Here is a 12,986-nt window from a genome sequence, read left to right as displayed (position 1 = left end):
ACACACTCACAATACACACCTATGGAACACATAGAGTCAGAATATTGTAACTACCTTAAGGAAGGTGACCGCTAAAGGTGACATCTTGTGGTACACTTTGGATTTTAAAATATTCTCATTTTGTTGACACACACACACACACACACACACACACACACACACACACACACACACACACACACACACACACACACACACACACACACACACACACACACACACACTTCTTTGAAATATCTTTTGTTTTAGGGCTTACACTAAAGGCTACACACTAACAGAATGGAGGCATGTGAATATGTCTCATTTCAAGTGTTTTTCTTTTGACACAGGCACATCATAGCAATAAAATAATGTATTTTTTACATGCGCAAAGCGTCCAAAACAACCTGGTACGAGATGTGAGATGAAACACAGATGTAGAACTGCAGCAAACAAACTAGACATGTTGCATAGATGCAAACCTCTGCTGCACGGTGCAATCTTCCTCTGCGTATTCAGACTTATTTAGGTATATTTACATTTTGCTTTTTTTTTTTGCACATGCTTATCCAAGGTGATTTATAATGAGTGAGCTGATAACGGGATTCACTCTAACCTCTGAGGAAGCCTTCAATCCCCACCACTCCTTGGTTGTGCAGGGGGGTCTGATTATTTGTAAAACCTAAGCCATCTTTGAAGGTTAAATTTCATAGATTATGATTGCTGATAATTCTAATACTAGATGTCTGTTTCTCTTTGATATGCTGTCCAGTGGTGTAAAGTAACTAAGTACATTTACTTAAGTACTTAACTTAAGTACAATTTTGAGGTATTTGTACTATACTTTAATACTTTTACTTCTACTCCACTACATCTTGGATCCTAATGTTGTACTTTTACTTCGCTAAATTTATTTGAAAACTTTAGTTAGTTACTTTGCAGATATACAATATAATATTAAAAACACACACACACACACACACACACAAACCTCTTTAGTCCTATTTTATAACTTGGCTGTTTGAAAATAGCCGATCTACAAGCTCACAATGCGTCACAACGTGTTGTGAGCTTGTAGATCTGCTATTTTCAAACATTTTCTACTTTTGCTTTTGGTACAGTACTTTAAGTACATTTTGATGCCAACACTTTCATACTTTTACTCGAGTACATTTTGAATTCTGGACTTTTACTTGTAAACAGAGTATTTCTATATTGCAGGATTGATAAAATATGTGAGTACTTTTTCCACCACTGATGTTGTCACCGTACTTTGTGCTTTGCCATTCATAGAGAACAACATCATACCATGGTTAATCTTATTGAGTAAAAGCACAGATAAATAAAAGTCAGTGTTGATTCCTATTAACACTTAGGGGATTGCTTGGCCAGTGAGAGAATGACCCTGATTCCCTGTTTACTGCGCTGCACAAGGTACAGAGGGCCATGATGGCCCCTCCACTTTACTGGGGGTCACTCCACCAGGAGCACCACGCCATCAGGATGTCACGCACACAATCAGTAGGAGTGTTGGCACGTGTGTGAGTGTATGTGCTTTGGCATCCACTAGCATCTGTTGCTAGTCTTGTCATGTCTCCCACAGCAATTGCATGGCAAAGGTGGTACCTTATCACCAATAAGAGAGTGTGTGTGTGTGTGTGTGTGTGTGTGTGTGTGTGTGTGTGTGTGTGCGTGCGTGCGTGCGTGCGTGCGTGCGTGCGTGCGTGCGTGCGTGCGTGCGTGCGTGCGTGCGTGCGTGCGTGTGTGTGTGTGCATGTGTGTGTGTGTGTGTGTGTGAAAGCAGTGACTCAGAGCCTCCAGAGTGCATAGTAAAGTGTTAGCTTGTAACGCTGTCGTCCTTGGCAATGTCCTTTTCAAAGCTCATTTCATCTCTATCAGAATAAAATGAGCGTTGCCCATTTCAAAAGCTCTACCGGACCGACAGCTATTCTGTGAATTCAATATAAAATCCACTTGACAGCTTCCATTCCCACCAACACACTTCATAGAGCGAACATAGAGTAAACTACTAGGAAATTACTGTATGTGGGTCTCTGAATCCAAACAGAAGCAGAGTGGCTCCAATTGTGGATCTCAGATTTGGCTCCAAAGTGGACGTCAGACTTCATGGGACCATCAAATGTGGGCAAGGTTTCAATGCAATCACTTCCCCATTGACTTCCATTGTAAAAATGAAGGTTAACGTTTTCAAAGAATAATAATTTGGAAAAAAGGCAACAAGTGGAGATACTTCTGTGGCCTACTAGCAGCAAGCATGCGATGTTCGGCACTGATCGGTCCGGTGATTTGTCAGATTAGCTCTGGACAGAGACACACACACACAAACACACGGAGAGACCCTGTCATAGACGGCTAGCCTCTTGTAGAGCCACGGCCGCTGAAGGATCATGACATGTTTTTATTTTGGTCTTAAAGTCTCTGGCGCGCTGCATCCATCTACCATGTCTAGTACCTAATGAAGTTGATTTCTAAGGATGCAGTTTCAGCAGCTGAACCAGATCATTAACGCCATTAATCAAGCAATCAATTTCAAGGTAATTGGAGGGAAAACATACACTTCTCGGTATTTGGGGATAGGAATGTAGAATGTCTGTTTGTTATGCCGAAAGAAAAGAATATATTAGTTTTTAAGAGGGTGTCTGTGTACTTAAGGAATGCTTTATCCTGACTGTGACAAATCCCGCCGTCAGCTTGCGCAGTCCCTGTACAGTAAAATATGGAGTGTTCATCTGACTCAAACGGACCCTCACCGGGTCCATTTTTACACTCTGAGTCATACGAACACTCTGGATTTGATTGTGTAATAAAGGAACACTGCTTTCTGACAGCAGCCCAATGAGAAATTGCTAGGATTGCTTTAACCTCCATAAGCAATGACAAGAATACCAATTTCTGTTCAAGTGGCAGAGAGCTAAGAACTTAAAGCCAAGAAGATCCGGTTTTCTTGTATGATAGATATTGCCTGTGTTTTCCTTCCACCCACGGATGAATCATTGAAAAAAATCATTTTAACATGTACAGCATGATACTACAAGCAGTGGTGGACAAAGTACTCAAACCCATTCAGTACTTAATAAATATAGAAAGTATAGATACTCCTGGTTCAAAAGTTGAAGTTGAGTTTGACTTAAAGTACTGGAGTACTTGCTTTTAAAACCACATACATTCAAAAGTACATTTTTAAAAAATATATTAGGCCTATGTATTTAAAAGTACAAATTACAACGTACATTTTTAATAGCAATGCATTGCTGTATTAAAATGCAAATGCTCTGAAAATATTGTATTAACAAGAGTGCAAACAGCGACACGTTGTGAGCTTGTAGATCTGCTATTTTCACAATTTGAAATAGGGCTTAATTGATGTATTCATAATGTACTTTTTTCCTTTCCTAGAAATGCAGAAAGTGGAGTTAAAAGTACAATATTTGTTTTTGAAATGTGGTGGAGTGAAAGTAATAAAAAAATACATATACTCAAGTAAATGTACTTCATTACTGTCCACCACTGAATAGGAGTTTCATTTCATGCTTACATTCTTACAGTAAAGTTCTTAAAGTAAGCAAAATAAACAAAATAAAAGACGAAGAAAGTAAGGTTTGTTATGGTTATCTCATAGGACAAGCCTTGGGTCAGAAAAATAACAAGGAACAAGGAAGTAAAATATCAAAATCAGTATTTTCTATCTACTTCTCATAAGCTAGGGGTTTTCAAACTTTATGTGCCCCAAGGCAAACACCAGGGAGGGCAAGTCAGAATCTCAAGAAACACCTGTATTCATTCTGTGCAAAAAAGCTTAATACATTTTATATATACTCTGACACCTTTTTCCCCATTCTGATACGGTCTTCAATATTTGTACATGCCTAAATGCAATGATTTCATGTGACTGGCTGATTACAAATAGTGTTTCTACATTTCTGACTATAAGTATTCAATCAATCCAAAAAGAAAATACTAGGGGCTGCCAAATCTTTGTGTGATGGGATATTATTTTTTACATTATTCTGAGGAGAACTTTGGCCAAAAATAGCAGATCTACAACCTCATTGTGCCTTGCACTGCGAGACGTTCTGAGCTTGTACTGTACAGTAGATTGTCTATTTTCGGCAAAGAGGTTGGTGTACAGGGAGAGCAGACCAAGTGCAGAGTGAAACTAATTATTGTATTGGTTACGTATTGAAGTGGTTAAATGTCTGACAATATACAGTAGGCCTACAACTAACGTGAATCCAACATAAGCTGATGAGAGTGCTGTCAAATAAGTCTATGAAGCTACTGTATCTATGAAACCAATGAAAAGTTTAATCTGCAACAACATTGCTGCCTGCTTCCTCTCTCTTAGCTAGGGGGTTGTTGGACTGAAAAACTTGAGTGCACACAAAGTAATACTGTAGTAAATAATAAAATATATTCCTAACTTTCGGTATAGTTGTATATATTGCATTAATAATGTGTCTGTGGTTATTACAAAATCCCAAGGCATGCCTAGACTTGTCTCACAGCACACCATTTAGGAACCACTGCCACAGGCTCCCAATTTCACTGTCTTTTCTCTGCATTTTCACTTCATTTCCTGTCTGTCCTCTCTACCTTCTCGGTTCTGCTCTGGCAAGTGGTCTGATTTCCCCTGGAAAATCCACATTTAACGGCTGTCTCTCTGGCTCTCATCCTGTCTATGTGGGTTTAACTCTGAGGTGAGTAGTCGTAACAGAACAGTTAGAGAGGAACCACTGAGAGCTGTCTGGGAATCACATCTCACCGTCGCTCACGGTCTTTCTCACTTGCACAATGTCTCAGCTCAATGCAGTTCGACCATAATATTGGCATCACTGTAAAAAAGTGTAATATTTTTTTAAGGCATTTCTGTTTCACTTTATATAGGGCAGTGAAGAGAGACAGAATATAGTGTTAGCGAGGAGGAAATGTCATGCAACACTGGTCTGTGTCCAACTGTCCATGGCAGGACATTGCAGTTACTGTACGTGTTCAGTCAGTGCATTAGCCATTCAAGCCCCCCACTGTCATATGACAAATTGCGGAAGAATCGGGTTGCATAACTCTCCTCATTGTTGGGCTTGTAGATTTTGTTGTTTAAAATAGTTTTTTTTTGATAATTTAGGGACTCCCGTTTGAAAGAGTGAAAGAGGCTAACTGAATGAGGTTAATGCCCGGTTGAAGTTTACAAAAAATATAACATTTCACAACATTTTACTGAATCACAATACATGCAGGTACTGTACCTCAAAACAATACAGAACATACATTATTGGGCTATCTGTGAATTATGGTAATACTGTTTTAAATCTCCATTAATATTGCCTGTCTTTGTCACTAGTACCGACCCCCCTCTATCTCTCTCAACCACTATCAATACTAATTAACCTAGTTGAAAGTCAGTCAGTCCAGGCCACCATAATGAATCGGTACAATATAGTAAAATCATTTGGGGCAACCCGATAGCCGGGTGGCACGTACCATTTACATAATATGCTCTAATGACTGACAGTGACAGTGAGTCCCTTAGCTTACAGGGCCAGCAGGACTATTTGCTGTTTGTCCCTCCCCTTCCCTCTGAAATAAATCAGAAATATATAAAAGAATTCTTTAACACTGATTTTTTACTGTGTATGGACAGTGTGACAAGCCTAGTATTTTAACCTTGCTATCAAACTATGTTTTAGGGCAGGGGTTCTCAACCTGTGGGTCAGGACCCCCTGGGGGTCCCCAAATGATTTTGCGGGGTCCCCAGATGATTACCTTAATGTGCAACATTGTTTTCTCACTCAACAGTAAATAAATCAACATAAGGTTAAAGTGTATAGATAGAGGGTATCTGCACATTTCTAAAGTTCCAATTTATGAACTTTTTAATAGCTCTAAAATGTCCACTGGCCAAATTGTCAAATATTTGTGGCAGATATTGTGAAAATAGCAGATCTACAGGCTCACAATTCTTTTTACACATTTCCTTTATTTTTAAGGAAGAATAACCTAAAACCAACCTTTTGTCCTATATTTTCTGACCAGGACTTTCAATCATTTTATCCCTAACTGAGTTTGTGAGTCAATGCCCATTCATTCCCTCTTCAAAACAACATCCTGACAGTTTCTGGAGGCAAGAGCTCCACAGCACCTTTATTTAACTTTTTGTCCTGGGTCAGCAGCTTTTCAATAGATTCTTCAATACTTTGCAGCTGAATGGCAGGTGGGAGGCAGTGGTGTAAAAAAGTACTTAAGTAAAAGTATGAATACTGCAATGTAGAAACACTCTTACAAGTGAAAGTCCGGAATTCAAAATGTACCAAAGAAAAAGTACAAAAGTATTGGTATCAAATTGTACACATCCGGAGAACAGCAGACATACAAGCTCACGTCGCGTCGCAGATGCAACTGTTGTAAGCTTGTAGATCAATCTCGGCTGCCACACACCGGAACTGACGCTCTAAAAGCGGGGGGCTTGCCACCATTTTCCACGCCGCTCCCCGTAGCGGGGCGTGTCAGTGGTACTTTAAGTAAATGTACTTAGTTACACCACTGAATGCAAGCGGGACCGGATCGGTTGCACAGACAGCCCGGGACCAGACTCTAACCTTGTACTGTAGCTGACATGATGCCCTCATTACATTAATGATGTCCCAGAAAACAGAACCCACGTGAGACCTCCACCAACACACACAGTCATTCTGACTCCTCTACCTCAACACGCTGTCTCGTCCCTCAGAAACATGGACGTAGACACGGACAACAGACACACACAGACAGACACGGACAAAAGATAGATACAGTCATGAACACAGACATGCATGTTCACACTTACACGCAAGCAGGCAGGCAGGCAAGCAAGCAAACAAATTCCAACAGAGTGCCACTGCTTCGCCTGTTGTTTTTGTCAAAAGATTCTGTTGTATTTTTGTTGTTGTTTTTATGTTTCTTTTTCTTTTTGATGGGTGAAAGTGTAAACCGAGTTTGACAGGGAAAGAATTGGTGCCCACGGACAAAATGAGATTGCAAGAAACACAAAACAAGTAGCCTCCTAACAAACTGAGTCATGCATGGGGGAGGGGGGGGGGCAGATGCTGTATGTAGCAGCATTGGCTAGATTATTAGTTCAGATTGCTTGTTGTCTGGGGTGGTTAACAATAAATTGAGGCGTGGTTTTTCACAGCATGATACGAGGGAAGTATTGGATTTTCACTTCACGTAAACAGCCCCGAATTGATCTTGTGTCGCACCTGTTTCTTCGTCGATGGTGAAAGTGCCCAGCCCGCTGCCTCCTTTGACAGAGTACCTCAATGAGCCATCCCTTCCTTTGTCGTCGTCATTAGCGCTAACCACCAGTACGCTGGTGCCCACCCGAGAGTTCTCCTTCACAGAGCTTCTGACGGCAAAGTCAGAAAAGTAAGGTGCATACAGGTTTTCATTAACATCCACCACCTGTGGAGACATTGAGAATCATGTACTTTTGAGGCAAGGGTCCATATGGTGTGGCACCATATGGACAGATAATTTGTATTTACAGTGTGTATGTAGGCAATGTCCGTGTGTGCGTGCATGCCTGTGTGTGTGCGACTGTGCGTGCCTGTGTGTGTGCATGCTTGCGTTACACACCTCCACCTCGACAGATGTTTGAGAGCTGAGACTGGGAACTCCTCTGTCTTCAGCCAGTAAAGTTAAGTTGTAGAACTGCTGTTTCTCATAGTCCAGCTCTCTCCCAATTCTCAACACCCCACTCACTGAGTCCACCTGTACAATGCAATGCAATACAATGGTCATCGTGTACTGAAGATGCTGCCAATTTTACACAGAGTGAAATTTAACTGAACATTTTCTCCACACGATAAATTATGTGTACAGTATTGCAGTGGTTCCCAAATGGTGTGCCGTGAGAAAACTCCAGGTGTGCCTTGGGATTTTGTGACAACAGCACAATATTATTGCAATATATACAAAAACTATACAAAAGGTTATGAATCATCTTTTAATTTATTATATCTGTGTACTGTGTACTGTACTGTACTCATTTCCCAATAGAGAGGCAAAAACCATATCCTACCATAAAAATACAAATGTAATTAATTTTATTATTATTTATTAAATTTCACAATTTCACTGACATTGCAGGGAAACAACACATGCAACAATGAAACAGACAGTAGACAGTTGAATGTTCATTCATCTACAGCAGGGGTAGGCAACCTTAGGCACGGGTGCCAACTTTGGCACAGGGGAGGTGGTTTTATTGAGTCTGGATGTAATGATTGATGTGACGGACAATCAACACAAGTTGGAAATATTACATTTTGATGTGGTGTCATAATTAAACTTAATGTTGATATGGCACACTGACTATCAAGAAAATGAATACATGGCACTGCATGTCAAAAAGGTTGCTGACCCCTGATCTACAGTATCACCCACCTCAAAAGTGCCATTGAAGTCATTCTCCAAGAAGTATCGGACCTGCCCACCAGGACCCAGGTCTGAGTCCTGGGCGTCCACCCGGGTGATCACAGCCCCTGGCGGGAGATCCTCCAGCACTCTGACGTTGTAGCTGCTGGGGATGAAAGTTGGGGTGCAGTCATTGATGTCACTCACGGTGATCGTCAGGGTAGTCACCGAAGACCTTTGCGTGCCTCTTACTGCCTTGTCCCTAGCCTCAACCTTTAAGCTGAATGTTGGGACGGCCTCCCTGTCCAGCAGGCCGGCCACAAACACGCTCCCGGTCTCTCTGTCTATGCCGAATTGAGGAACGCTAGACAGCAGCGTGTAGGAGAGCTCTCCATTCTGACCTGCGTCTTGATCAATCGCGGCCACAGCCATCACCTCCGTGCCGACGGCGGCATTCTCTGAGACCACGGCAGAGAAGCCCTCCTGAAAGAATAGGGGATCGTTGTCATTGGCGTCCTCGATCATCACAGTTAACAGCCTGGAGTTGGACATCTGTGGGATGCCCTGGTCAAAGATTGTGATATTGAGGAGGTAACTGTCTGTTCTCTCGCGGTCCAGCGGCTGCAGCAAGCTTATCAAGCCTGTCTCCATGTCGATATTGAAGCAGTTTTCTTCGTTACCGTCAGATATGGAGTAGAGGACACGTCCACTGAAGCCTGAGTCACTGTCTTGCGCCCTCACCCGAAACACACTTGCACCTGAAGCGAGGTCTTCCACCACGAGAATACTACTTGGCAAGGCTTCAAACTGCGGGGGCTGTTTGTTTGCAGAGAAGAGGTCAGTGTAGCCCTCATTCACTGTAACCTTGGCCATAGCAGAGGCCTTTGCAAGCATTCTTTCCGCTAAAAGTTCAGCCGCCATTGTCTCCTTACAGCTGAATCCTCTGGGTGGCATTCTACCCCTCGCAACAGAAACATTGACAAATGTGGGTTCAGACATGATCTCTCCGTCTGATGCCACTACTTTCAGGTTGAACATACCACTTTTTAGATTAACCGTGGCTAGAGAACGCTTCAGTGCCAATGCCCCAGTGTCAGAGTTTAAGTTGAAGTAGTCCAGTTCGTTCCCTGATAGTATCATATAATTGACCATTCCCAGTTCATCTATGTCTACTGCTGACAGGGTGAGAATAATTTGGCCAATGGGGAAATCTCTGGCTATCATTCCTCGGCAAGACACCTTCTCAAAAAGCGGCTGGTTGTCGTTGAGATTCAGCAGGCGAATTGTGACATTAACTTCACTCTCCCTTCTGTATGGCGAGCCCCAATCAGAGGCCCGCACAGCGAATGTGTAGATATCCACAGAGGACTCATAGTCTAGCTCTTCAGTTATCCTCACCTCTCCTGTGTCCTGGTCAATGTTGAATGGCAGAGACTGCAGACCAGTGATTGTGTGGGTTATACGCCCATTGTCTCCTTTGTCATTATCCACAGCAGACACCACAAGAATGATGGTGCCCAATGGCAAACTTTCATTGACAACTATGTCATAGAAAGACTCTGTGAATGCTGGAGGGTTATTGTTGGCATCCTCTATGGTGAATCTGACCTTCGTTTGTAGCTGACTGACAACATCAACCACCTCCATTTCCACAACCTCCTGTGATATTGTCGTTAGCCATCTTGTGGTCATAATAACACCGGTCAAAGGGTTAATATCAAAGTACATTGGATCTGAGGGAACGCTGATGCTATAATTGACTCTGAGAGGCTCAGGGGAAATTTTCACCACTTCTGCAATGGTGCCTGGTGGTGCTATCTCACTCAGCTTGACTTCATAAAGACCCTTTTCAAATCGCACCAGCACAGGCTCACGGTTTTTCACCAGCAACTGAACAACCTCTACGTTGGAAAGTTTTGGAGGCTTCCCCCTATCTTTAGCCTGAAGCGTTAAGTTACAACCATAGGGGAACTTATCCCAGTCCACATATGCAGGCGTTTTAACGCTGTACTCATTACTTCCAGGCAATCTGTCAACCACAAACTGTTCCAATGGGTCACCCTCAATGATAGCCACCCACTCTATATCTCCAGATACACCCTCATCCCTGTCCTCTACAGTCAACACTGCATAGGTGGTATCCTTGTCCGACCATGACGGCTTGGTGGGGTTTGCACGGAGAACAGGAGAGAACTTGTTGACCTGCTCGAAAATGAGAACCAGCTTAGCGGTGCTGCTGACGCCATTGTTCCCATAGAGTTTCATGCCTCTGTCGACCACCTGCACTTCATGTTCAAACCTGTCTTGTTTGCCCATTCTGGGCTGACCAGCCAGGGTGATCACACCGCTGGTAGGATGGACAGCGAAAAGCTCCACCCTGTTTTTGAAGAAGTAGTAGAACTCTCCGTTGGAGCCTACGTCTGCATCCGTGGCTGTTACACATCCAACGCTGGCCCCCAGAGGCGCGCTCTCTGGGATAATGAAGGAATAGGAGGTGGGGGAGAACAGAGGTCGGAGATCATTGGTATCCAGGACCTTGATGAAGATAGAGGCCGACGCCTCTAGGCCTCCTTGGGCCGATGCCTTCACAGTCAGCGTGTAGTTATCCTGGACCTCTCGGTTCAAGGTGGCCCCGCTGGCCCCACTGGTGCGTATTCGGAGGAAACAAAAGTCTCCCATTACGAACTCCTCAGCCTGGAACATTCCCTCGTTGTCTCCAGACTCAATGGAATATCTAATGTCTAAAGAGCGAGGTGGCCCAATAGTTATGCCCATCTTTACCTCGCTCCTGGCGTAGGTCCTACCTGCAGAGTTCTCAAAGATGGAAGCGTTATACTCAGGCTGAGTGAAGAGGAGGAGGCCGGGTATGGCTCTGGGCTCTAGCAAGAACTGGGCTTGGATTGGGAGGAAGGACCGTACGAAGCAGAGGAGAGGAAGCAGCAGCATGATGTCCCGTGAATTATCCCTCATCACCATTCCATGACAGAGTCACCCTATAGGTTAGAAAGAATGAAGAGCAGTGTATTCACATGGCTGGAGCTCATGTAGAATCAATTCAATTCATGAAAACATTTTCAGACACTGTATTATGCACCGTAAGCACTGTATGAGTCATAAGTATGTATATGAGTCATTATAAGCACATCGAAGTGCAGAACACTTTTCACTCTTTCAATGAGAAGTCACCAAATAACATGATGAACTGAGCAGCTGTGTCAGGTTATTCATAATTAGAAAACTACTACTAAAATGTTTTGGCAGTCTATAGAAGCCCATTTCCACATAATGAAAAAGAAAGAGATGCTGTATGAGAAACGTAAACACTCAACTGTATCTCAAAATGTGGACCTTTCTCAAAATAATGACTTAGTAGCCTTTCTCAAAATGATGACTTTTCTCAACATAATGACTTATCCCTTTGTAGGTAGTCTAGTCATTATTTTTTTTTACATGGTTTCTCATTTTTTTAAGATGTCATTATTATCTACTAAGTCTGATTTGATTTGATTAGATTTGATTTTGGTAAAAGAAATACGAGCAAACACAATATAACTTAAACCCAGGACATAAAAGCGTAATAAAACATTTGTTTCCAATGTGGTCGTGCAACACAAAATAAAAATTGATACTAGTCCAATAAAACACGCAGCACGTCACATGAACTACAAACATCATTACAAGTCGTCATTTTGAGATATATGATTGTAACTCTCTCCTTATTTCGTTAGTCCGCCTACAAATCTAATCTAAGTGTTATTAGTTCCTCATTATAATGACGTCCTAGCCAAGTGAAAAAAGTCTTAATTACTTTTTTCCCCCTCATCACATTGGTGTAAATGGGATTCCATAGCAGCAATGCCCTAGCTACTGTGTGAGAAAACTATGAAAAGATAGTTAAAACATTAAAATAAAAATAAAAAATAAAAATAAAGAATAACCACTTGCAGTGACTCAGAAAGAGAAAACTATGTTGTATTGTAGGATATTAAGATTAGGTGAGGATTGGTGGAGGCTTAGGATACAAATTGTCCAAAACTAAATGTTCCTGTGCAACAATGCCAAAGATGATTATAGCCTAAAGCTACTTACAACTTATGATTTTTTTTTTTATTATAGCCCAATCTCTGTCAAAACAAACATGTTGATTTAACCTGAAGATTGTAAATAATCTCAAATCTAACCTAATACTTAGGCAATAACACCAACATACTGTTCTACAGTAAATAGGCTACAAACTTAGGAAAATGGAAAAAATAGAAATAGACTAAGTCATCCATGAAAAGGATGTAGAAAATCATAGCCTGCAGCCTGGGTTTCTGCAACAAACCATGAGTTAATAATATATATTATTAGAATGAAATGAAATAAAATAAATGTGTCAAAAAGAGACCACCTGAGCACATGCACTGTCTGTAATCGATGCTTGCAGCTCGGAGCCTATTCTATCCTGTGAATTTCTGCATTTCCATGCAGATCCAAAGGGGCTCAGTCGTGCGTGCAGACACCTGCATTCTCACTCATGAAGAATGAAGAATCACATGTGTGATTGTGTGTGTGTCACTGTGTGTGTGTGTGTGTCACTGTGTGTGTGTGTG

At 42.0% G+C, this 12,986-nt stretch overlaps 1 protein-coding gene across 1 annotated transcript in view; it reads right to left on the bottom strand.

The window, feature by feature from the left end:
• fat3b (FAT atypical cadherin 3b) overlaps positions 1 to 11,361 on the bottom strand; it is a gene marked incomplete at both ends in the record, with an annotated part of 155,642 nt that extends 144,281 nt beyond the window's left edge. Inside the window, 3 exons of the mRNA XM_080749287.1 lie at positions 7,236 to 7,437; positions 7,612 to 7,746; positions 8,422 to 11,361. Coding sequence (XP_080605413.1) covers positions 7,236 to 7,437; positions 7,612 to 7,746; positions 8,422 to 11,361 — 3,277 coding nt within the window. The remainder of the gene's footprint in view (positions 1 to 7,235; positions 7,438 to 7,611; positions 7,747 to 8,421) is intronic.
• Positions 11,362 to 12,986: the final 1,625 nt, after the last annotated feature.

This window comes from Nannobrachium achirus (genome assembly GCF_963921795.1).
Source record: "Nannobrachium achirus genome assembly, chromosome: 19".
Classification (NCBI taxonomy): domain Eukaryota; kingdom Metazoa; phylum Chordata; class Actinopteri; order Myctophiformes; family Myctophidae; genus Nannobrachium; species Nannobrachium achirus.
This window is presented reverse-complemented; position numbering and strand designations above follow the sequence as displayed.